The 27,175-nt window shown below is 43.4% G+C and overlaps 1 protein-coding gene across 1 annotated transcript in view; it reads right to left on the bottom strand.

The window, feature by feature from the left end:
- The window catches only part of CFAP97D2 (CFAP97 domain containing 2), a 36,818-nt gene extending 9,872 nt beyond the window's left edge, over window positions 1–26,946 (bottom strand). The window contains exons 1-3 of the mRNA XM_035003775.1: window positions 26,819–26,946; window positions 14,802–14,882; window positions 13,768–13,886 (exon numbers count right to left, since the gene is read on the bottom strand). Of these exons, the coding sequence (XP_034859666.1) occupies window positions 13,768–13,886; window positions 14,802–14,882; window positions 26,819–26,908 (290 nt within the window). The 5' untranslated portion in view covers window positions 26,909–26,946. The remainder of the gene's footprint in view (window positions 1–13,767; window positions 13,887–14,801; window positions 14,883–26,818) is intronic.
- Between the last annotated feature and the right edge of the window lie 229 nt (window positions 26,947–27,175).

The following is a 27,175-nucleotide window of genomic DNA, read 5'->3' on the forward strand; positions in this document are numbered from 1 at the left end:
GCAGGGGGAGAGGGAGAGGGAGAAGCAGGGGGAGAGGGAGAAGCAGGCTTCCCGCCCAGCAGGGAGCCCCATGCGGGGCTCGATCCCAGGACCCTGGATCATGACCTCAGCCGAAGGCAGACGCTCAACGACTGAGCCACCCAGGCGCCCCATGAGGAACAGTTCTAATTATAGCCAATACATTTCTATATGCATAAAAATAAAACTGAGAAAATGCAGACAAATATACAAAAATTATCTCTGGGTGATGCAATTATACATAATTTTATTTTTCCCTTTATATTCTCTGGTGTAAATGTATATTACTTTCTAATTAGGAACACATGAAAATTATACTCAAAACTTCAAAAGAAAGCAAATGAATTTGGCAACTGGGAAGTCACAGGTGAGTTCTTTCGATTGGCTGCTCAACAAACATTTACTCAATACCTGCTGAGTGCCAGGCACTGTGCTGGGCATGTGGTCTGCTCTGATGAACAGCACAGACAGTCCCTGTGGTCGTGAGGCTTGTGGTTTTCGGGAAGACGGGAGTAAACAGGTAAACTCACAAATACATAACTGCAAATCACACACTGTGGTGCATCTGATAAGGGAAAAGATCATTGTCAGAGCTAGTGTCAAGGGGGACATCATTTAGAGTGGTTGTCAAGCCTTCCTCAGGACATGCCATGTGCACTAAGACAGAAGGCTGAAGAGATACGAGGCCTGGAAGAACATTCCGGATTCCTACCCACATACCAGGAAGGGCCCTGAGACACTCTGGGAGGGCGTGTTGTGAGACGATGTTTTCATTGACAATGCAGACCTGTTCACTTTGTACCTGGTCTTCTTTTAGGAGACCACTGCTTGGACGGCTGCGTCAGTTCGATGTCATCCACGAAGCCTCTGCTTTTCTTTCTACGTTAAAAGGTACATGTACAGATGACCTGTGGCTACTCGAGGTTTGACAGGATCATGTGGGTTTCCCAGGTGTAGACAAGAAGGGTGGAGTGCATGGTGAGGGTCTGAGTCTGGGCTTCTGATGAGTGGGCTCTGGTCTCACAGTGGCCTATCATAGCATCACGAAGACGTGTTTCTGGATTACTCAGTATTTGTGGATCAGCTTCACCTTTCATCTACTCTGTTTGCATGAGTAACTGGCAGCTGGCTTCATGTGTCTTCCTTCCTTCCTGAATTTTCATTTATCCAAATTCTACCTCTAAGGTTTTTAAAAGCTCCTTGTATATTAAAAATACAAAGGAGTCTTATTTAAATTCACTGAGGGATAGGGTCATCAGTGAGTTGTGGACTTGCTCATTCATTTTGAATACAGCAGGGAAACTTGCTCCTTGAGGTTTCCTACAGCCTGAAGGAAGGGGTTCTCTAGGCCACTACACAGAAAAGTAGGCACATACTGAAGAGAGTCCCCAGAGGGATCACTCCCTGCCAGAACCAGGTCACGGAGCCACAGGCTGGAGGATTTGGCACAGAGTGGACCTGAGAGGGTCTAGTCCAGGGAGCTATGTGGAGGGTTAGAAGCTCTCTATATATTCTGGATATTAATCATTTGTCAGATCTATGATTTACAAATATTTTCCGAATGTTTGTGAGCTCCCTTTTTACTCTGTGGATAGTGTCTTGATGTACAAAATTTTTTAGTTTTCATGAAGTCCAGTTTGTTTAGTTTTTCTTTTGTTGCTTGTGTCTTTGGTGCCATATCCAAGAAATCACTGCCAAGTCCAATTATAGGAAGCTTTTTCCTGTTTTCTACTAAGAGTTTTATTGTTTTACATTGTGCATTTAGTTCTTTGATCCATTTTGATTTAATTTTTGTTCACAGTTTAGGTAAGAGTCCAACTTCATTTTTTTTTTGCATTTGGACATCCAGTTTTCCCAGGACTGTTTGTTGAAAAAACTGTCCTTTCTCCATTGAATGGTCTTGGCACCCTTGTCAAAAATCATTTGGCCATATATGCAAAGGTTTATTTCTGGATGTTCTATTCTATTACATTAGTCCATATGTCTGTCTTTATGCCAGTACCATGATGTTTTGATTGCTGTAACTCTGTAGTAAGTTATGAAATCAGTGAGTGTGAGTCCTCTGGTTTGTTCTTCTTTTTCAAGATTTTGTTTTGGCTGTTTGGGGTCCCTTGAAATTCCATATAATTTTAGGATGGGTTTTTCTATTTCTGCAAAAATGTCATTGGGGTTTTGATAGTCATATACTGAATCTGTAGATCGCTTTGAGTAGTATTGACATTTTAACAATATTAAGTCTTCCAATCTGTGAACATGGTGTGTGTTTCCATTTATTTGTGTCTTCTTTAATCTCTTTCAGCAATGTTTTATAGTTTTTATTGTACAAGCCTCTCACCTTCTTGGTTAAGTTAGTTCCTAAGTATCCTATTCCTTTTGAGGCTATTACAAATGCAATTATTTTTGTAGTTTCCTTTTCAGAGTGTTCAATGCTCATGTATAGAAATGCAGTTAAGGGGCACCTGAGTGGCTCAGTCGTTAGGCGTCTGCCTTCGGCTCGGGTCATAATTGAGCCCTGCATAGGGCTCCCTGCTTCGTGGGAAGCCTGCTTCTCCCTCTCCTGCTCCCCCTGCCTGTGTTCCCTCTCTCGCTATGTCTCTCTCTTTCGAAGAAATAAATAAAATCTTAAAAAAAAAAAGAAATGCAATTGATTTTTTTTGTATTGACAGTGTGTCCTGCTACTTTGCTGAATTCATTTATCAGTTCTAACAGTTTGTGTGTGTGTGTGTGTAATCATCAAAGTTTTCTACATATAATGGGGCACCTGGGTGGCTCAGTTGGTTAAGCGACTGCCTTCTGCTCAGGTCATGATCCCGGAGTCCTGGGATCGAGTCCCGCATCGGGCTCCTGGCTCAGCGGGGAGCCTGCTTCTCCCTCTGACCCTCTCCCCTCTCATGTTGTTTCTCTCTCTCTTGCTCTCTAATAAATAAATAAATAAAATCTTAAAAAAAAAAGATTTTCTACATATAAAATCATATCATCTGTGACCAAGATCATTTTACTTCTTCCTTTCCAATTTGGATGCCTCTTATTTCCTTTGACTAATTGTTCTGACTAGAATTCCCAATACTATGTTGAATAGAAGTGTTGAAAGTAACATTGTTCTGATCTTAGAGGAAAAGCTCAGTCTTTCACCCTCATGATGTCCATTGCAGGTTTTCTTACATTGCTTTTATTATGTGGAGGTATGTTTCCTTCTAGTCTTTGTTTGTTGAGTGTTTTTATCATGAAAAGATGTTGAATTTTGTCAAATGCTCTTTCTGCATCAATTGAGATAATCATATCTTTTTTCCCCTTCATTCTGTTAATGTGGTGTATTATATCAATTGATTTTCATATGTTGAACCATGCTTATATTCTAGGAATAAATCTCACTGGTCATGGTGTATGATCCTTTTAATATGCTGCTAATTGGTTTACTGGCATTTTGTTGAGGATATTTGCATCAATGTTCATAAGGGATATTGGTATGCAGTCTCTTCTTGTGGAGTCTTTGTCTCACTTAGGTATCAGGAATGCTGCCCTCACAACGAGTTAGGAAGTGTTTCCTCTTCTCCAGTTTTTTTGAAAAGTTTGACAAGCATTGGTATTAGTTTTTCTTTAAATATTTGGTAGAATTCACCACTGAAGCCATTGGGTCCAGGGCTTTTTTGTTGGGGGATTTTTGATTATTGATTCAATCTCCTTACTAATTATGTCTATTCAGATTTTCTGTTTTCATGACTTAGAATTGGTAGGTTTTATGGTTCTATAAATTTGTCCATTTCATCTATGCATCCAATTTGTTGGCATATAATTTTTCATAGTATTCTCCCGTAATCCCTTTTTTAAAATATTTTATTTATTTATTTGAAAGGGAGAGAGTGGGGTGTGCCTGGGTGGCTCAGTTGTTAAGCATCTGCCTTTGGTTCAGTTCATGATCCCAGGGTCCTGGGATCGAGCCTCGCATCAGGCTCCCTGCTCAGCCAGGAGCCTGCTTCTCCCTCTCCCACTCCCCCTGCTTGTGTTCCCTCTCTCGCGTTCTCTCTCTCTGTCAAATAAATAAATAAAATCTTTAAAAAAATGAAAGAGAGAGCAAGCACGCGCGCACACACACACACACACACACACAAGTGGGGGAGGGTCAGAGGAACAAGCAGACTCTAAGATGAGTGCAGATCCCCACATAGGCTCGACCCCAGGACCCTGAAATCATGACCTGAGCCAAAGTCAGGCACTTAACCTGCTGAACTAGCCAGGTGCCCCCATTTCTTATTTTAGTAATTTGAGTCTTTTCTCTTTTTTCCTTAGTGCATCTACCTCAAGGTTTATTATTTTTTATCTTTTTGAAGAAACCAACTTTTAGTTTCATTGCTTGTCTCTATTTTTTTTCTACTCTCTATTTCATTTTTCTCTGCTCCATGCTTTATTATTTCCTTCCTTCTGCTGGCTTTGAATTCAGTTTGTTCGTTTCCTGGTTCCTCAAGTAGTAAAATTAAGTTGTTGATTTGAGGTCTTTCTTTTTTTATTTTATTTTTTAAAAAGATTTTATTTATTTATTTGACAGAGAGAGCGAGAGAGCACAAGCAGGGGGAGCAGTAGAAGGAGAGGGAGAAGCAGGCTTCCCGCTGAGCCAGGAGCCCGATGCGGAACTCGATCCCAGGACCCTGGGATCATGACCTGAGCCGAAGGCAGATGCTTAAACATCTGAGCCACCCAGGCGCCCTGAGATCTTTCTTTTTTTAAAAATGTGTTTGTAGCTATAAATTCCCTCCTTAGCACCAATTACTTGCATATACCATAAGTTTTGGTATGTTGTACGTTCATTTTCATTTGTCTCTTAAGTATTTTGTAATTTCCCTTATGTTTTCTTCTTTTATCTATTGGTTGTTTAAGAGTGTGTTGTTTAATTTCCAGAATTTTGTGAATTTTACAGTTTTCCATTCTGTTATTGATTTCTAATTTCATCCTGTAGTGGTCAGAGAAGATACTTTGTATGATAGCTATCTCTTTAAATCTACGGATATTTACTTTGTGGCCTAAAATATGATCTATTCTGGAAAATGCTACACATACACTTGAGAAGAATGTATATACTGTTGTTGTTGGGTAGGGTGTTCTGTGTATGTCTTTAAGATCTAGTTGGTTTGTTGTGTTAAGTCCTCTGTTTATTCTGTCTGTTTGTTCTGTCCATTGTTGTAAATGGTTATTGAAGTCTCCAATTACTATTGTAGAACTGTCTATTTCCCCACCAAATTCTGTCAGATTTTGCTTCATATATTTTAGTGGTCTGTACTTAGGTGCACAAATGTTTATAATTTTTTATCTTCTTGATGTATTAAACCTTTTTAAATATATATCCTTCTTGTCACTTGTAAACTTTTTTGCATCTAAAGTATATTTTGTTTGGTATTAGAATAACCACTTCTGTTCTCTTTTGGTTACTATTTGCATAAGATATTTTTTTTCATCCTTTGACTTTCAATCTGTTTGGATCTGAAGTGAGTCTCTTAGAAACAGTATATAGTTTGATAATGTGTTTTTTATGGATTATGCCAATCTCTGTCGTCTGACTGGAGAGTTTATCCATTTATATTTAAAGTAATTACTGATAAGGAGGAACTTCTGCTATTTTGCTATTTGTTTTCCACATGCCTTATAGCTTTATGTTATTCCTTTCTTGCATTACTATCTTCTTTTGTGCTTAGTTGATTTTTTGGTAGTAAAACATTTAAATTCTTTTCTTGTTTCTTTTTGCATATATTCTGTTTTATTTGTGGTTATCACTAGGATTGCATTTAATATCCTAAAGTTATAGCACTCTAAATTGAATTTATACCAGATTAACGTCATATAAAAACTGTTCCTTTACAGCCGTGTTCCCATCCTTTTTAGTTATTGATGTCATAAAATTATATTTCATACATCATGTGCCCCCAAACATAAAATAACAAATCTTTTAAGTAAATTAATCTCTTAAATTATGTATAAAATAAGATTTGGAGTTCCAAAGTTCCAATAATACTAGTTTTGATATTTGCCCATGTATTTACCGTTATTGAGATCTTTACTTCTCCATATGGCTTTGATTTACTGTATCGCAACTAGTAATTTCACCCCAAAGGACTCCCTTGAGCATTTCCTGTGGGTCAGGTCTAGTGGTAATGAACTCCCTCAGCCTTCATATATCTGGGAATGTCTTGATTTCTCCCTCACTTTTGAAGGACAGATTGGCTGGATAAAGGATTCTTGATTGACATTTTTTTTCTTTTAGCTCTCAGAATATATCAGACCACCACCTTCTGGTCTCCAAATGTTCTGGTGAGAAATTGGCTAATTCTCTTACTGATGATCCTTGTATGTAATGATTTGCTTCTTTCTTGATGCTTTTAAGATTCTCTCTGTCTTGTCTTTCTAAAGTATGATTATAATGTGTCTTGGCATGGGTCTCTTTGAGTTCATCTTACTTGAAGTTCATTGAACATCTTGGATGGAATTTGGGCAGTTCTTAGCCATTATTTCTTCAAATATTCTCTCTGCCCCTTTCTCTCTCTCTTCTCCTTCTGGAACTCCTACAATACATATGTTGATCCACCTAATGCTGTCCCACTGGTCCTTTAGGTTCTGCCTGCTTTTCTTCATTCTTTTTTATTTCTTTTCCTCAGCCTGGATAATTTCCATTGCTTATCTTCAAGTCCGGTAATTCTTTCTGTTGCCTGCTTAAATCTTCCTTTGAATCCCTCCAGTAAATTTTGCATTTCAGTTATGTACTTTTTCAGCTTCAGAGTTTGTTCTGGTTTCTTTAGGTTTTATATCTCCTTGTTGATATTTCCGTTTTGTTCATACATAATTTTCTTGACTTTCTCTACATCTTCCTTCAGTTATTTGAGCATCTAAAACCATTGTTTTAAAGTCTTTGTCTTGTATATTTGACATCAGGTCATTTTCAGGGACAGTTTCTGTTAATGGATTTTTCCCTCTTTAAATGGGCATTACTTTCCTGTTTCTTTGTATGTCTTGGTTGAAAACTGGACATTTGAATCAGTAGTGTGGTAGCTCTGGAAATAAGATTCTCCCCCTTCCTCAGGGCTAGCTGATTTTTAAAATTATAATTAACTAATTTATTTATTTTTGTGTGTTTAGTGTCATAGGCTATCTCTGTGCTGAGGATCAGCCTGAGATGTAAACTTAATGTCTTATTTCTTTTCTGAGCCTTTTTCTGGGCATTCTTTAATGTCTGACTCCCAAAAGGAAAAAAAGGGGGGGGGGCAGGGTGGAAATGAGAAGGAGTGGATAGAGAAAGGATCCTGGTCCTTTAAATTCCCTGGAAGTCACTTCAGCAGGAGGAGGATGGTCTTGCAACAATGAGGGGAGGTGCAACACCTCTTCATCTGCACATTTGTGATCAGAAGCAGTAATCCGTGATCACAGCATAGACCTCATATTTGGAGGTAAGAGTCCTTTGTTGCCTACTCTGGCTCTCACAAACTGCTCTAGGAACACATGTACCTATAAGTCTGCAGGTGGGCAATAGGTAGCTGCTACTTTGCTAAGAGCTGATATTGACTGAAATTAACCACAACTTTACATCCAAGCCTTCCTCCTGGGAGTTATAGCTTTCAATAGACTCCAGAGTTCCAAAGTAGTTACTTCATACAGCTTTTGCTTGTGCAATTGTCCAGGTGGAGAGATAGATTCCTGGTGCTTCCTACTCTACCATCTTCTTAGCAATGAACTTTATTTAGCATTGTAAGGTCCGTTCTTTTAAGATGAAAACTCCTTCTTGATCTCATATAAGTATCTTGGATATGTGCAACGACCAGCACAGTCAATGAGAACATTTTCATCACCCTCAAAAAGAAACCTTGTACACTTTTCTTAAAAAAAGATTTATTTATTTATTTTTACAGAGACAGAGAGAGCCCAGGGTAGGGGTAGAGGGTGAGGGAGAGAGAGAATCTCAAGCAGATTCCCGGCTGAGCAAAGCCTGACATGGGGCTTGAATCCACGACCCTGAGATCATGACCTGAGCTGAAATCGAGTCGGTTGCTTAACCAACTGAGCCACTCAGGAACCCCAGAAACCTTGTACCCTTTGACTATCAACTCACTATCCCTCCATGCCCCCAACCCTAAGCGACCACTAATCTACTTTCTATTTCTGTGAAATTACCTATCCTGGACATTTCATATAAGTGGAACTGGCTTCTTTCTCTTAGCATAATGTTTTCAAGGTTCATCCATGTTGTAGTATTTTCAGTACTTCACTACTTTTATTTTATTTTATTATTTATTTTGTAAAAGATTTTATTTATTTGAGAGAGAGAGAGAGAGCACAAGTGGAGGGGAGGGGCTGAGGGAGAGGGAGAAGCAGACTCCTAGCTGAGCAGGGAGCCTGATGTGGGGCTCGATCCCAGGACCCTGGGATCATGACCTGAGCTGAAGACAGACACTTAGCCGACTGAACCACCCAGGTGCCCCAGTACTTCACTCCTTGTAATGGCTGAATAATATTCCATGTTATGGGTATACCAAATTTTGTTTATTCATTTTTCAGTTGATGAACATGTGGATTGTTTCTACCTTTTTGGCTATTATGAATAATACTGCTGTGAATATTCATATACAAGTCTTACTTGTGGACATGTTTTCATTTCTTTTGTGTATGTATCCAGGAGTAGAATTACTGAATCATATGGTAACTCTATGTTTAAATATTTGAACAACTGTCAGACTGTTTTCCACAGTGGCTGCACCATTTTACATTCCCACCAGCAGTGGATGAGGGCTCCAATTTTTCCATATCCTCACCAACATTTGTTATTATCTGCCTTTTATTCTTGTGGGAATAACGTGGTATCACATTGTGGATATGACTTGCTTTTTTATGATGACTAATGATGTTGAGCATTTTTTTTCATGTGCTTATTGGCTTTTTATGGATCTTCCTTGGAGAAATATTTATTCAGGTCCTTTGCCTATCTTTTATTTGGGTCATTTTTCTTTTTATCATTTGACTATAAGAATTTTTCATATATTCTTTATGCAAGTCCCTTATCAGATATATGACTTGCACATAGTTTCTCCCATTCTGTGGGCTGTCTTTTCACCCTCTTGATACTGTTCTTTGAAGCACAAAAGTTCTAAATAAAGAAAAAAAGTTCTTAATTTTGACTAAGCCTAACTTATCCAAGTTACTATTTTCTCTTTTTTGTTCATGCTTTTGGTGTCATGTCTACTACCATTGCCAAATATGAGGTCAAGAAGATTCACCTCTGTGTTTTCTTATGTGAATTTTTATAGTCTCAGCTTTTATATTTGGTCTTATCCATTTTGAGTTAATTCTTGTATATGGTGTGAAGAGTCCAAATTTATTCTTTTGCATATGAATATAGAGTTGTCCTAGCACCATTCGTTGAAAAGACTATTCTTTCCCTATTGAATGGTCCTGGCACCTTTACTGGAAATAAATTGGTATAGACACATGGGTTTATTTCTGGACTCTCAATTCTATTCCATTGATCTATACTTGCCCTTATGGTGGTACCACATTGTCTTGATCACCATTGCTTTACAGAAAGTTTTGGAATCAGGACACATGAGTCCTACTTTGTTCTTCTTTTTAGAATTGTTTCGACAATTTGATGTCCCTTGCAGTTCCAAAAAATTTTCATATCCGCTTGTCAATTTCTACAAAGAAGTCAGCTGGGATTCTGGTAGGGATTGCACTGAATCTGAGATCATCTTAACAATATGAAGTCTTCTGGTTTATGAACATGGGATTTTTTTCCCATTTATTTAGATATTCTTTAATTTCTTTCAACAATGTTTTGTAGTTTTCAAAATATAAGTTTTGCACTTCCTTTATTAAATTATTCCCAAGTATTTTGTTCTTTTTGATACTTCTGTGAGTGGAATAATTTTCTTACTTTCATTTTCAGATTGTTAATTGCAATTATATAAAAATATAATGGACTTTTGTTTGTTAATCTTGTATCTTGCTGCCTTGTTGAACTTGTCTATTAGTTCTAATACTTTTTTTTAGTGGTTTCCTTAGGATTTTCTGTATGCGAGATCGTATCATCTGTGAATAGAGACAGCTTTTTTTCCTCCCCAATGTGGATGTCTTTTATTTCATGTCCAATGAAGTTTGGAACTTGCCCACACTCTGCGGCAAATGAAGTCAGTTACTTTGAGGGGACATCAGGAGCCATTTGTTTTATGGTATGCTTATCCCCTGGGCAAAATCTCAGCGCTCTGGAGCTCAGAGTGGGGATAATGCCAAGCTTCTCTCTGTGTGATACCACATGCTCTTCCACTGTAGTAGGGGAGGACACATAGACCTTCATGGCCTCAAATCACTATACTAAATGAACAAGGCCAAGGGGATCAGGCCCCAGTATTCTCAGCAACACCACACTTGAGACAGAGCCTCCGTTCTCGAGTAGGAGCTGGGCAGAAAGGAGCCCCCACCTCTGGGCCATACTCATCTGAGACTTGGTCTCAGTAATGGGCAGCTGGGGACAGGATGATAAATGATGAAGTCCTGCCTTTTCCAGGAAGAAAGCTCTCCAGCTGGGAGTAAGAGAGAGAAGGAGCCCCGTGTTCTTGGCTGTGGCAATCTGGAACAGAGTCTGCTTTGCTGAGCTGGGAGGGAGTTGGGGAAGGAGTGGGTCCCAGTTCAGGTACTATGGAACCTATCTGTTCTTGCCACATTTTAGCAGCTTTTCTTGGATAAATGTTTCTTTATCTGGTGTATGCCCTTAGGACCATTTCCATAAACTTTAAATGGTTGTTTTAAAAATACTTTTTATCAGTTTTGCTGGGGAGTGGGTCCAGGGACATCCTTATGCTGTCATGCTTGGAAGACCTTCTCTGTGTGACTCATATTTGAGATTCTTCATTTATCATTGAGTTTTCAGTCTTGGGCAGAGATATTGGTTTTTGATTTTTTTAAAACATGAATACTCATAGCAGCTTTATTTGTAATAGTTAAAGAGTAGAAATAATCCAAATGTTCACCAATAGGTGAATGGATAAACAAACCGTTATAGCTCTGTACAACGAGTACTACTCAGCCACAAAAAGGAATGGTCTGTTGACTCACTCAGCCATGATATTATGTGGGGCAAAAGGCAGGAAAATGCAGACACTGCATGGAGCTACTCACACAAAACTCAGAAAATGCAAGCTTATCCATAGAGAGAAAAAGCAGGTTGTGGATGCATGTGGATGGGAAAGAGGAGGGGTGGGGTAATTATTGATGGGAACAGGAGACCTTGGGGAGGGATGGATGTAGTTATTATCTTGATTGTGGTGGTATTCTCACAGGTGTAAAGCATGTCAAACTTATCAAATGGAACACTGTAAATATATAGTTTACCATATGCCAATTATAATCTCAATAAAGCCATTAAAAAATAAAATGAAGAGTGAAAACCCGATTGTTGGTCATATAGTTTTTCTACACACAACACAAAAGTGTTGACTTTTGCTGTTGAGTAATTAGGTAGCTAGTACATCTATACTAATTGAACCAACTAGTTTGCAATGTTCTGGGCTGCTTCCCTCCCACACCATGTGTTAACTTGACAAGTATCTTTTATTAAATAAAGGACAGAGAAATGAAATGGCCGGCTATCAGGCTCAAACTGATGCATTCTTTTTTTTTTTATGTATTTATTTATTTGAGAGAGAGAGAGCACAAGAGCAGGGTGAGGGGCAGAGAGAGAGATGCAGACTCCCTGCTGAGCAGGGAGCCTGATGTGGGACTCGATCCCAGGTCCCTGGGATCATGACCTGAGCAGAAGGCAGACACTTAACTGACTGAGCCACCCAGGCACCCAAACTGATGCACTCTTGATAAAAATCATTGACTTTCATTCCTGCTGGGGCTCCATTAGACTAATCACAAAGAGACACACCATTTCTACCATTACCTTGTGATTTAGCTTGGTGCTCTCTACTTCAACACAGCAGTGAAGCTGCATTCATCCTGAGTTTGAACATGCAAAGCGACCACACTCAGCTCTCAGCACATGGCCCAGAGTTGAATAAAGAGAAATACGTAGGAAGGGCACAAGGGGGTCTTTGACTGCTTTAAAATCCAAGCAGGACAAGGAGGTGGTATGTGACTGTGGAGATAATTTCCTGGTGTGGGAGGAGCTGGGCGGCTTCACAGGCCCCCTTTGGCCCCTCGCGTTCCTTTTATGCTTCCTGAAGTCCTGCTGTCTGGCTCCCTTGTTCAAGCTCAGGCACTTCCTGTGGCTTCTGACTGGCTGGCACCTCCCCGGGGTCACTTCTGCTTCCTCTTTTCCCTCCTTCTTCCCTCGTTTCCTGTGTATGACATATCAGGCAGGTCCTGATGGGGAAGCCACTTGATGGTTTGGATTTACCTCCAGGCTGGATGGGACTTGCGTTTTTCAAAGAGAATCCAGGCAGCAGGTGGGAGAATCTCCCTGTGGGATCCTGTCCTGGATTGAGTTGCATGGAAATTAAGTATTAGCTTAGGCTACTTCATTACAGCTTTAAGGTAAGTAGCACTCAACAGTGATTTTTATACTCAAGTTCAGTATCTGTCTTTGAAGCAGAAAGTGAGTCCAAGTCTAATGTAAACTATCCCAGGAAAATGGAGGTTGACCCATAACTCCAGGTTTTTAATGGCAGGGGCTGGACATGGAGGCATTCCTGATACCAAGACCCGCTCCCCATCCTCCCAAGCCCCCCAGTGAACCACTGCTGGAAAACCCAGAGACAGATTGCTTCCACAAAGGCAGCCCAGGGGGAGTGCCGGATCCCCTCCTCCCATGCAGCCCTCCTATGTAACACACTTCCTGGTGCTTGAGGGTCAACTAAATTTTAATTTATTGCAAAACCTGGAAACCACTCTGAGCTTCTCGGAGACAGACACAGGCTAAAGGTTTTAGAAGTATGAACACTTCTGAAAACCTGCCTGCATTAAATCATCCTTCACAAGCACTAATGAACTTTTGCATTTAAAAGGAAAAGACAGCGATGTAACCAGTGAGCAAATTCTGGGGATTCGTAGGGTGCAGGGGACAGGGGTTGTTTGCCTTAGAGAAGAGGGGCTCTTAGGAGTCATAAGTGTCTTTAACTATTTGTAGGCAGATCTTAAAGACTGTGGAGGCCTGCTGTCAGACAGCCCCTCTGGGTAAAAACCGTGTTGCTGGTGGAGAGCTGCCCCGGCACCGGGCTCTTCTGTAACAAACAGGAGCAATCACCCTCCCACACTGGACGCAGAGTTACACGACCGACCGATGCTGTTTCCAGACAAACATCGGGCCCAGTGTTGTGCCGGCAGAAAACCAACAATCTTGGCTGCTTTTGCACATGGAAACGCAGGAGCAACGCCTGAGCACAGGCCCCGGGGCAGGAACCCGCTTCCTGCCACCTCCTAGGTGCCCTCTTGGCCAGGTTCCTTCGCTGCCTGCTCCCTCAGTCTCCCCACGGCCCCTCCCTCATGGGGTGAGTGTGAGGGTTAAACAGGAAGATGGTGTAGCAGGCTTGGGACTGCACAGAGGGACCCCCAGAGCTGCCATTGGTGCCCTTGCTCTGCTGTGGGTATGGAATTAGCCTGAGCCCCAGGTAATACTCTGATGCACGCACCACAGAGGAAAAGGCACAGGGCTCTCTGCAGGGAGGATGGGAACCCCGTGTTCTGGCTCCGGCGCAGCTCTTCTGTGCAGGCCTGGAGTGGAACACTCTGGGCCCTGCCAGGTTTGGTACTGACTGTAGGGAGCAGGGGCCCCGGTACCTCCTCTGTGTGCAGTTGTTTCTGCTGTCGGTCTGGCCCCTGGTCCTCAGGATGCAGGACAATTTCGCCAGCAGCAGGCGGTTGTCCCTGTCGATGGTGGCGAGCCGCTCCTCTTCCAGCTGTGGACAGACACACCAGGAGCCTCTGGAAGCTCCAGCTACGTCCGTGCTATTACTGTGCAGATTTATTTAGAGGATCCCTTCAGCCCCACATTTCCTTTGACTTGAGCACACTTCAGCAGCCTGTGTGACATGGGCAGGCTCCCTTGTCTGTCTATGGATTGGAATACATTTGGATGGGGCCAAATTTCATATGCTCAGAGTGGAAGTAACAGTGAGGATGCTACGATTCTTTGTGAAATTAGGTCACCCTCCAAAACTCTGTGGCGGTGGTGCTAATGAGGAAATCACTTCATGTTTTAAGAGAGGTATTTTATGCTGCTGAGAAGAAGAGAAGATTGGAGCCCAGAGGAAACGAAAATCCTCTCGGTTTAGGTTTTAGAACTGATTGATCTGCTGGCTTGCTTGGCAATGATTAGTTCTGCCCTCTTCAGCTGTCATTACTAACAGCCACAGAGAGAACACACAGCATTTAGCTTTGGGGGTATTACTATCAGCATAACCATGAGAGTCTTATTCTCACTAGATGGTTTGCACTTCAAGACATAAATATTCTGTGGTGGTCAAGAAATGGTCTTGTTTATTATTTTTTTTAAGAAATGGTCTTGTTTAAAGGAAGGGTACTGATTGATTTCTTTAAAGCTGCAGTGAGTAACATGCCACCGTGCTTTCCTGCCCCGCCCCGGCCTCTCTTCTTGGAGACAGCAGGTAGACTGGAGAAGTCTCCAGGTGTACCCACCACCCACCAGCTCCATTCTGGCGAGATGAGGTTAATCGGCTGCTGACACGGCATGTCATCGGTGATGACAGGAACTGTTTATCCTTTACTGAGCCTGCATTTTCCATTTCCCTAGTTTCTGAGCTGACGTTTCCTCAGTAGCTGCACCAGTAACTGAGAAGTAGAACAGAGATTACCTTCAGCTTCTTGAGTTTCAGGTGGAGGTGGCTGAGGCTCCGTGGGGCGTGGGCATCCACGAGGGGCTGGGCGTCCTGGACCTGCAGCGCAGAGAGGCAGTGTGACCCCAGGCACACTTTTAGCAGGTAATTAACATGAACTCAGATTGGGCTGCTTCTGGGCTATGGCACCGGGGACAAGTATTGGTGATTGCTTGTGGCACTAAAGATTCCAAGGCAGCCTGGGAGAGAGGGTCCTGAAGGAGGCTCAGGACTTGAGTCAGAATCCAAATAACCGGGGCCCTGGGTGGCTCAGTCGTCAAGCGTCTGCCTTTGGCTCGGGTCATGGTCCCAGGGTCCTGGGATCGAGCCCCGCATCGGGCTCCCTGCTCCACGGGAAGCCTGCTTCTCCCTCTCCCACTCCCCCTGCTTGTGTTCCCTCTCTCGCTCTGTCTCTCTCTGTCAAATAAATAAATAAAATCTTTAAAAAAAAAAAAAAGCATCCAAATAACCCCTGGAGGGAAACAGGCAGCCCTGGGAAATTTGCTTGCATTGTTGTTTTCAAGTAGAGAATTAAGTGGGTACCGAGTAAGAATTCATTAAATGTAAGTGCCAGGGTGCCTGGGTGGCTCAGTTGGTTAAGCGACTGCCTTCAGCTCAGGTCATGATCCTGGAGTCCCGGGATCGAGTCCCACGTCAGGCTCCCTGCTCAGCAGGGAGCCTGCTTCTCCCTCTGACCTTCCCCCTCTCGTGCTCTCTCTCTCTCTCTCTCATTCTCGCTCTCTCAAATAAATAAATAAAATCTTTTTAAAAATAAATAAATAAATGTAAGTGCCAGCAGACATTTCTATTCTGTTGCCTGCCAGAGGCCTTTAAGACGGTGAATTACGAAACTGTCCACCTCACGCTAATTTCTGAGCCTCCAGCAATATTCAGGATGAGCACCTGAAACATTGATTAAGTGCGGAATGATCTCTGCAGTTTCCTATCAGAAAGTGTACAAACAAGGGAAGAAAATTTATATTTTAAAATGTGGTGGAGTAAACGCATGAGGGCTATATGTATTACCATGTGCAATAAAAAGGAACCCCCCCATATTCTAGATACTTGCTTGTGGACCACTAGCTACTGGGCCCTATTAGCTGATAACCTGCAAGTGACGGTGATACCAGCTGAGTCTGTCTAAAATGATAATGTGAGCATCATGCACTCTGGGGATCAAACCCAGCGAGTCACGCAGCGGTTTCAGCAGAGCCCCTGTACAGACAGCCAGGACAGGGCAAAGGGGCTAGATGGCGAGGTGGCTTGAACAGCACACTCAGGAATGGGCGCGTGAGGGGAAGACTAAAGAACAGAGACAAGGGAATAACACAACTACATATGTGACCTGGAGGCCCTCTGTCACCGGGTGTGGAAGAAGACAAGACCGGAGTTGGGCTGGCCGGGGCTCTGGGGTGGTGAGCAGAGGTATGCTGGTGATGGTGGGAGTGGGGTCAGCAGGAGCCAGGCCTCAGGGGACACATGTCTGTGGCGTGGGGTGAGGGAGAAAGGAGCAGTGAAGAATGGCCCGAGGCTTGCAGTTTTGATGCCTGGTGACAGTAGGACAGGAAGAGAGGTGGTGAGCAGTTTGGGGGGTAGCCAGTAAGTCCTGTGTTGGGTGACTGTGTGGAGCTTTCTAGAAGCAATTAGTTTGGGCTGTAGGTAAAAATTTGAGGCTAATTATGGTTATTAAAAATATGACACTAATTTGCCTTATTATAGCACTTACTTTTGACCAAGGTCTTTTGAATACACTGTTTTCCTAGCTGCCCCCTCTTGTTTGTCATACACACTAAATATGGAAGAAAGGAAGCTGTTCCTTACAGTTGATAAATGTAGAAGGAGTTAGGACAAGGGGACATTGCCATTTTATAACCATCATAGTACGGACTGGTTTGGGCACCATCATTAACAGATGTTCCATCTCGGGGGAAAGTCTGGTGAGGAAGACAGAGCTGGAGTGACTGATGTGGGGCTCAGAGAGAGCAGCTGAGGTGACAGGGTTCACCTCAAAGAATGCTGGGACGCTCAGCACTGAGAGATGCCAGGAACCACGAGTGTCTGGTGAGGCTGGGAGCAGGGGCCTTGTTGAGTCTTTGCACGAAGCGGGGATGCCTGCCGTTGGCTGCTCTGCCTCCGGAGATATGAGCATGGAAGACTTTGGCTGTGGGCACAGCGGGGGCGGCTGGAGCGGCGGGAGGAGGGGTCAGGGCTCCTCCTGGCTCCATGCCTAAAAAGTCACAGTTTCTCTAGGCAGATTTCCATGGAGACCAGACTGCCCCAAAGACCACATGCCCGGACATGGGGAGTCCAACAAAACTGGATTAATCAGAGCATGCAGAGCTTCCAGTCAATTTCCAGTACTTTGTCTTCCAGACACTGGAGGGATGTTCCCAACACGAAAATGAGAAATAAAAAAACCAAACAGGGGACCTTGAAGAGACAGAGATGTTGAAAGGACCAGAGGAAAATGTCAGGTAAACTCTAAGTAACAACCGTGGAGAGACAAAAGAAGATGTTTTATCTACACAATAAGAAGGATATTCTGGAAAAAGGAATGATTACTGATAATAGTCCTTGAAAACTAAAACTGAAATAAGTTGAATTAAGGGGCTGAGGATAAAACCAAGAAACATCCCAAAAGTGAGCCAGAAATAGAGAGAAAATAAAAGGAAACTAGAGACTCAATATTGGGTCTGGGACATCTAACTAGTAGGGTTTCTAGAAAGTGGAAGGGGACAGAATTTTCAGAGTCTCTAAAATGAAAGAATCCATCAGAATAAACTCAAAGAGACTCATATGGAAGCATGTCATCACAAAATGTCAGAATATCAGCAGTAAAGAGGAGGTCCTTCTTAAAAGTTTCTGGAAAGAAACACCCACATGCCCATACCCCTGGTCACAGAGGAGTCACAGGATTCTTTAGAGAAGGTGTTGGCTGAAGCAGAGGGCTGGCCATGCTCACGCTGCCACAGGCTCGAGCTGTCACTCCTGCCCAGACAGGACATCATTTCCCAGGACTCTTGGCACTGAGGTGTGGCCCTCTGATGAGCTCTTACCAATGCAGCACCACAGATGTTCCAATTTTAGGCCAAGGTCTCTATGAAGCAGGTGTGCCTTATGTGCTCTCCCCCCCATCCCTGGCTGGACCCAGGTTGTCACAGAGCCTAATGGACGGGGGAGCCACAGGTGAGTGGGGCTGGTCTGGAGTCATCCACACATGGGAACAGGGGCAGGGATTATGCTTTGAGGGTGTTGGGGCCTTTATACATTTAGGGTCTATTTGTTACAGCATCTCACATTACCCTAACTTATGATGAGGACTAATGCCTTTAACATCCTGAGGGAAGGCTATTTCCATCCTAGAATCTGATACCAAACTTTCTATCAGGAGTGATGGGAGGAGATGCCTGCGTGGCTCGGTCGGTTAAGTGTCTGCCTTCCACTCAGGTCATTATCCCAGGGTTTTGGGGTTGAGTCCTGCATCGGGCTCCCTGCTCAGCGGAGAGGCTGCTTCTCTCTCTGCCTCTGCTCCCCCTGCTTATGCTCTCTCTCTCTCTGACAAATACATAAATAAAGTCTTTAAAAAAAAGAGTGATGGGAGAATAGAAGGATTTTTAGCACAGAGACCAAAAAAAAAAAAAACAAAACAAAAAACCCACCAAAACAAAGAAAAAAGCCCCAAGCAAACAAAAACCTCCCCTGCACCTGTCCTTGGGAAGCCACCACGGGATGTGCTTCATCACATGAGGGTGTAAACCAAGACTCAGAAAAACATGTCATCCAGGAAAATTATTTTCAACACAGGAGACCAGCAAAGGGAGCCCCATAGACATCAGTTCCGTGGGCCCAAAGAGTGAACCATGGGCCATCCAGATGGGAGCAGGAAGATGGAGGACCACAGAAAGGGTGTGTGTGTGTGGGGGGGGGGTGAAAGATTATTTGAAGTTTTTGAGTATTTGAGAATTTATTCATCAGCATTTGATGACTAATGGAATATTTGAAAAAAAAATAGCTACAAATATATAGAAAACACAAGCAACATGAACACAAGGTAATATTAACTCTTACAAGAAATTGTAAGAGAAAGGAGATATAATTACAACTTGACTCAATAGTAAATGGTTTTGCATAGTCACTCTAACTGGTTACTGATTTAATGAACACTGATTATATCTATGTTGAGAAGAAATGGTAAATGAGCATATTATCCTGAGAAATGGAGGTCAAGACCAGGAGAAACTGCCAAAAGGGCTGAGCATGGCTGCCTCGGAACTGGGCTTTGCTGCAGGGAGAGGCCACTGCTTTTCATCAAAGTGTTTTGGTACAACTTGATTTTTTTAAAATGTACTTTTATCACTCTGATAAAAACTAAAAGTAACTAAAGAATTGTCGGATGGAGACATAACTAGAATGGAGAGAAGCATAATCAACTGTGTAGGCTCCCGAGAAGGCAGGTGGCCTAACGGCTCAGTGGGGTCAGCCAAGCCCGGCCACCAGCAGGAGCCCGGCAACCCGGGTGCATAGATGGGCTTCCCTAGCCACCCTCAGCTGCCCAGTGCCCACAGAGGAGAGCGCGCATTGTCCCCTCCAGTAGGGTTTTGCCAGACGAATGTGCACGTGAAGCCAAGGGTCCCGACGGCTCTTGCCCTTCCTCGGACTTCCCTCCCTGCTCTCTCCACTTGTGCTCCCACGGCGCGTTTCAGAAGTGCGGAGAGCACGGAGACAGGAGCAAAGATACTGAAGACCCCCCCCATGGAGAATAAACAAGTGCCAACATCCTGTCTCAGCCCACCCCGCACACCTCCCCAGGCCACCCCCACCCTGGAGTCCCCTGTGTCCTTCCTACCCTGTTTCTGTATTTTTACTGCTAGGAACGCACGTATAACCCATATATTCTATTGTTACCTTTTTAAATTTATGGAAATTGTATTGACCTATAATTACCACTCTGCTTCTCTTTTCACTCAAAATTATGGTTTCTAAAAAATATAGTATAAACTTTAAACATAAAGAAAAATGAGAAAAATAGTATAATGAACCCCCATGTAGTCTCACTCAGCTTCATCAAAACCAACTCGTGGCCACTCTGGTTTCAACTCTGCCCCCACCCACTGCCCCTCCCTCATCTGAGATGATAGCAAAGCAAACCAAGCAAATCTTTTTCATCCTTAAACTTTTTTTTTTAAAGATTTTATTTATTTATTTGACAGAGAGACACAGTGAGAGCAGGATCACAAGCAGGGGGAGAGGGAGAGGGAGAAACAGGCTTCCCGTGGAGCAGGGAGCCCGATGCGGGGCTCGATCCCAGGACCCTGGGATCATGACCTGAGCCCAAGGCAGACGCTTAACGACTGAGCCACCCAGGCACCCCCATCCTTAAACATTTTAATATGTCTCCACAATATAGGGAACCTTTTAAAAAATACATCCTAGTGATACCATAATCACAGCAAGTACAACAGTTCTTTGACTAAGTATTCAGGCACCGCCCACGTTTCTTCTACTGTTCCCTCCCCTCTCTCTTTGTCTTCCTCCTTTGCTTGTTTGACTTACGACCCAAGTAAAAAGGTCCATAAATTGCACTCACTTGATATATCTCTTGCATCTCTCTCTTTTTTTTAAAGCTTTATTTATTTATTTTAGAGTGCGAGAGAGAGCAAGGGGAGGGGCAGAGGGAAGAGAGCATCTCAAGCAGACTCCTGGCTGAGCACGGAGCCTGCTGACACTGGGCTCGATCTCATGACCCTGAGATCACGACCTGAGCCGAAATCAAGAGCCAGACGCTTAACCGACTGAGCCACCAGGTGCCCCTGCATCTCTCTTTTTGTTTAAATTTATTTTTATTTTATTATTATTATTTTTAAGATTTTATTTATTCATTTGAGACAGAGAGATACAGAAAGAGAGAGCATGAGCAGGGGGAGAGGCAGAGGGAGAGAGAGAAGCAGACTCCCCGCCGAGCCAGGAGCCAGACTTGGGGCTCCATCCCAGAACCCTGGGATCAGGACCTGAGCCGAAGGCAGATGCTTAACCATCTGAGCCACCCAGGCGCCCCAACCCCTGCATCTCTTTTAATTATAGTTTCTCCCTCCATTTCCCCCCTTGCAATGTGTTATAAGGAAACCAGATAATTTGTCCTGTGGATGTTCTCAGTCTGGATTTTGCTGACAGAACACCTAGCACCACCTGTAAACTCATAGAAATTCAGGTTTGATTTTTTCCTTGGCAAGACTTTCCCTTAGGTGGTGCTGTGATATTTTATCACAAGGTACACATATCTGCTTGTCTCTGTTTTTATGAAAAATTGAGACATTCTAAGTCCATCATTCATTCTACGTTTATTTGCTGGAATACTTCTATGAAGACAAGCTTCACTTTGGCAGCGTACGTACTGGGCTCTCTTTAGGAGTTGGTTGTTAGCCCCTTTCAAAGGTGGCCAATAAGGTGTTCCTGTTTAACATCATCAGGAAATCAAAGATTCAAATCTGTTTGATATGTTTCAATCCCCCACCATTGATATTCAACCTACCCCATCTGTGGCCCCGTTGAGATGATTGGCTTTTCCAGCAGTGCTAATAGCCTTGACAGCTTCCTTGCTTTCTGGAGTGACAAGGTGACACAGGGTTATCTTTATATATCCTGTCTCAACTTGGAATCTGCCATTTCTACAAGCGAGCCTGGTTCTTCCAATGGGAAATGGTGTTTAGAGACCACAGTCTGGGAGCCAGGAGTTTCATTTACAACCGGTTTGTTCTTTCAAGGCCTTTGCCATAGAGCTCACCTGGTCCTTCCAGCTTTGGTTCAGAACCCATTCCCTTTAACTAGGCTTAGGGGTCTTACTTCTGCATTTCCCTCCTCCTGAGCTAAAAATCCCAGTTCTCAATGACATCAACATGATTACTCATTTGCTTTATCCCACCCTAAACACACACATAGTCCATAAGAATAAAACTGACATTTCGTGGACATCTGCCTTAGCAGCATATTTATGGATCTGTCTCCACAGGCAAGGGAAACAGAAGCAAAAATAAACTATTGGGACTACACCAAAATGAAAAGCTTCTGCACAGTGAAGGAAACTACCAACAAAAAGAAAAGGCAACCTACCAAATGGGAGAGGATATCTGCAAATGACAAACACAATAAGGGTTAATATCCAAAATGTATAAAGAACTTGTATAACTCAATACTGAAAAACAATCCTATTAAAAAGTGGGCAGAGATGGGGCACCTGGGTGGCTCAGTTGTTAAGTGTTTGCCTTCGGTTCAAGTCATGATCTCAGGGTCCTGGGATCGAGCCCCGCATTGGGCTCCCTGCTCAGCAGGAAGCCTGCTTCTCCCTCTCCCTCTCCCACTCCCCCTGCTTGTGTTCCCTCTTTCGTGGTTTCTGTCTCTCTGTCAAATAAATAAATAAATCTTTAAAAAAAAATAGGCAGAGAATCTGAATAGACACTTTCCTGAAGAAGACATCCAGATGGCCAACAGACACATGAAAAGAGACTCAGCATTCCTCATCATCAGGGAAATGCAAATCAAAACCAGTGAGATAACACCTTACACAAGAGTGGCTAGAATCAAAAAGACAAGAAATAACAAGTGTTGGTGAAGATGTGGAGAAAAAGGAACTCTCATGCACTGCTGGTGGGAATGCAAACTAGTGCAGCCATTCTGGAAAACAGCATAGAGTTTCCTCAAAAAAATAAAAATAGAAATACCATATGATCCAGTAATTCCACTACAGGGTTTTTACCCAAAGAAAATTAGTGAAGACACTAATTTGAAAAGACACATGCACCCCTATGTTTATTGCAGCATTATTTACAATAGCAGGGATATAGAAGCAGCCCAAGTGTCCGCTGATACATGAATGGATGAAGAAGAGATGGTGTATACATGTAATGGAATATTACTCAGCCATAAAAAAAGAAAGATCTTGCCATTTGTGACAACACGGATGGACCTAGAGGGTACAATGCTAAGTGAAATACGTCAGAGAAAGATAAACAGCATACAATTTCACTTATATGTGGATTTTTTCAAGCAAAATGAACAAACAAAAAACAGACTCGTAAATACAGAGAACAGACTGGTGGTTGCCAAAGGGAGAGGGGTGGGGGTTGGGTGAAACAGGTGAAGGGCGTTAAGGGGTACAAACTTCCAGGTATAAAATAAGTCAGGGAGATGGAGATGACAGCATAGGGAATACAGTCGATAATATTGCAGTAACCTTGCACGGTGACAGATGGTGACTATACTTAGGGGAGTGCGGAGAGAGTGATACAGAATTATCGAACCACCGTGTTGTACACCCGAAATTAATACAGCATTGTGTGTCCACTCCACTTCAACAATAAAGAAGAGATACATTAATTGAAAAGATAAACACACCTGAAGTAGGTCCTCTCAATATGGCTGTGAAGGCAATTACATCTACACTTAGGTCCATTTTATTTTCAATATTTTGGAATGCTTCTTAAGTTTAATTTGTTTTATAATATGTGAAATATTTACCTGGGTCAGAGTCAAATCTGTCAAACAACTGCTTTTTCTAAGAGGTCTGGGCTCTATCCCTGTCATCTTTACCCTGTTCCCTGTTGACTAATTTTACCGTCACTCCTTTAACTTTTGAAAATAAAGGATACACAATACGTATGTGTCAATATATTGGTATGTATGTGTATATAGATATATTGTCATCCCCTCTTTTTTAGACAAATGTAGCATATTTACACATTTTTCTTCACGTTGCCTTTTCTATTTCACAACGCACTCTAGACATAATTCTGTAGTGGCATATAGAGAGGTTTCTTGTTCCTTTTTGTACCTGCATAGTATGTCATTGTGTGAAAGCATCCTATCTTATTCACCCAGCTTGCTTTTGATGGACATTTGGGTTAGCTCCAATTTTGCTATTACAAATACTGCTGCAATTAGTATCTTTTGCAATTTCTTTTCAGATCTTTGCCAGTGTGCCTTTGGAATGGGTACTGTGGGTTAAAGGCTAAATGCATGTGCGGTTTCATTGGGGATTACTAGATCCCCCATGGGGCTGTGTCCACTGCATGCCCACTAGCACTGTGGACAGTGCCTCTTTCCCCAGAGCACTGCCAAAGATTTGGGGGATTTTTGCCAACCTGCTAGTTGAGAAATGGTATTACGGTGCAAGTTTAGTTTGCATTTTTTTGTTGTAAGTGAAGTGGACCAACTTTTTATAGGTTAAGAGCTATTTGCAATTCTTTCTCTGTGAACTTTTGTTCATGCCCCTTGCCCGTCTTTATGTGGAGTGGTTTGCATTTTTCTTTTTCTTTTTAGAAGTTCTTTATATATAAGGATATTAACCCTTTATGATATAAGTTGCAATCATTTTTCCCAATTTATATTTGTTTTTCCATTGATTCTTCTGGGTTCTTTAGATATTTCATCATTTCATTTACAAATAGAAAAAAAAACCCAATACCTATTTCATTGCATTTTCATGCATAATGGATTTGTCTTGTCTGCTTGCTAATACCTCCAACACAATTTAAAAGGGTATACAAGATAGTAGGCATCCTTGTCCTATTTCTAATTTTACAGGGAATACCTTTAGTGTTTCCCTATTAATTAAGTACTGTCTTAGGACTGAGACATTCATATTTTATTATGTTGGGGAAATATCAGTAGCAATGTCTATTTTATTAAGGTCATTTTAATTTTATTTTTAGCATCAGTGGGTATTTAGGCTCTGAGACAGACTGCCCTGTTAAGATGCCGGGCTGAGGACAAGGTGCTCTATTCTAGAGCTGCTTTGGGCACTGCACGCTCCTGAAAATCCTTTTTCTCCCTTCTGTATGTTCCCAAGGATTCTCAGCCAAGCAGTAAGAAACTAAGTAACTCTAAAGAGCTAACTCCCCTTTACTCTTAATATGGAAGAAGAATTTGTTTTAAGCCAAGTTTTAGTGCCAGCTAGTGAGACTGGAGTTGGTTCTTGCAGTTGCCTCCAGGCAGGGCAGTGTGGCCCCCACCCCCGGGGCCGTCCCTCCTCCTCTCCCTTCCTTCTGCTGCGGGCCCACGTTGCCCCTCATTCATGGGGGCCTTCACCATCTGGACCACAGTCTTGTCTTCCCACAATGCATTCTACACCACCGACCGGTGCTGCCAGCTCCCTGCACCCTCCTGTCTTAACCTCGCCCCTCCCCTCCCCTCCCCTCCCCTCCCCTCCCCTTCCCTCCTCTCCTCTCCTCTCTTCTCCTCTCCTCGCCCCTCCCCTCATTTCCCCTCCTCTCCTCTCCCCTCCCCCACCCCCTCCCCTCCCCTCATTTCCCCTCCTCTCCTCTCCCCTCCCCTCCCCTCCTCTCCTCCAAACCCCTGCCAAGACTGCTGGCATCGTCGGCACCTAGGATGGCCCCTCTGGCTCCAGTTGCCCCATCCCACACCCATAGTTCTCTTCTATTCAGCTTTCTTAGTTGACTGTATCTGAGACTTGCTCCCTGTCTTCACGTCATTCCCTCCCAGGTAAGACATATGGCCCTCCCTTTAACACCTGACACTGGGATCACGGGTTCCCCCGGCCCCCGTCTCAGCTGCTGGCCATGCCATATTGGGGTGTTTCAGCACTCCCTTCTTAGACCCAGCAACCATGTGCTTCTGAGACATCTCAGAGGGGTGTGCATCAGGGCAAAGTAATTTCATGCTCCACCACCACACCCGGGTCCCACGCCAAATGCCAGTCTTCCCTATTCATTAGCTCCCCGCTTCATACAATGACTATTCCAAATCTTCCTTATCTCAGAGTTTCTTAGGCACAGAGCCTCGTTGTTCACTTCCATTGAGGGTGTTTATCAACCACCTACCTCTTCCCAGAGACAATTCTAATCCCTGGGACACACACATGAACAACAAAACCCTCATGACGTTTACATTCTTATCTATTCTTCAAAGAGGCAATGCCAGTTGATTTTGAACTTATTACCATAAGCGCTCTTTCAATTTTTCACTGCTATCAACTCTTTGCTAAGCATGACTCACTAGGTGCTCTAGGTGCTGAGGATGTCCTAGCAGCTCGATGCGGCCACCACCTCCCCGCCATGGGGGAAACAAACCAGACAAGATAAATACGTTCCATCAATCATGTGGTGACATGAGAGCAGAATGAGGAACTAGAGAGCGATGGGGGTGTGCTTCCTAAAAGAGGGCACAGAGGAGATTGTAGGAAGTCTAGAGGTCTGAGGAAGTGAGGGTGAGCCCTGGGACAGCCGGGCTCCCAAGGCAGACAGCAGGTGCAGGGCCCAGGTATGGGGGGGGCACCAGAGCAGCCTTGCAGTAAGTGTGACCTCCCTGAGGCCACCACATCACCACAACGCAGGCGTGCAGAATCCCGGGTGGAGTAGAAAGGCTCACCTGGATCTTGTATCCTGCAGAAAGCTGGGGTCCCCTCCCTGGGGAGATGCCTTCAGAGCAACACAGAGCAACACCCCCTTCCCAGAGTACTCCTTTCTTGGAGCATTTCTCAACCTCGAGGAACACAGACATGAAGAGACAGCAGCGGCTGAGTGTCGTGCAGTTGGGGGGCACACTGACATCTCAGGGGCGTAAGACCACCACGGCAGACCATTTCAAAAGCACAAGGTGACCTTTTCAAATGATATCCACATTTGCATCAAATAATGGAAATAATAGCATATCTCCTAATGGACATCCCACCGGAATATGCTGTTTTGATAGGGGAGAGGGTCCCTCGGATTTCTGTGTCTTAAGATACTTTCAAGTCATTCAGGAAAAACTAGGTACTTTATAAATGTGCCGTAATTCAGAGTCCTAAAATGTGGCAACGGAAAACCACAGTCCATTTTTATTGTATGACAACGTATATGACCAACCTTTTAAGGAAATGAGATTTCAACCATTCCATCTCTGAAATAAAATTAGCTTTTGGTTTCCAGGGAAAGCCCTGGCAGCCACGGGGGCTGCTCTGCCGCCCGCTCTGAGCCATCTGGGCTGACCCCCACCTTTCCTACCTTTCTCCTGTGATCCTGGTAGGCTTTCTCCCAGGTGCCCGGCAGGCACTCGCTGCCACAGGGAAGAGTTGGCCTGGGGGCTCTCTGCATTTCAGATTGCAAAACCAGCTGCTCCCTTCCAGGAATGGAGCCACCCGGGTGCGATCTGCAGAGGGTTGTGTTTGCTGGATCAGCTGTCAGTTGTCATGGCGGCCAAGCCAGGGAGAAAAGAAAGGGCAAGAGGAGATCATAACGTAGGAGGATGGAAGATCCTTCTGCTCCAGAGGGTATTTTCTCAGCAGATCTTAAGTAGCTTACTGATGCCATTTGGAGGCCCACTGCTCACCTCCCCCATACTCATGGAAAAGGGCAAAGAGT

This window comes from Mirounga leonina, unplaced genomic scaffold (genome assembly GCF_011800145.1).
Source record: "Mirounga leonina isolate KUSES-001 unplaced genomic scaffold, KU_Mleo_1.0 Mir_127, whole genome shotgun sequence".
Lineage (NCBI taxonomy): Eukaryota > Metazoa > Chordata > Mammalia > Carnivora > Phocidae > Mirounga > Mirounga leonina.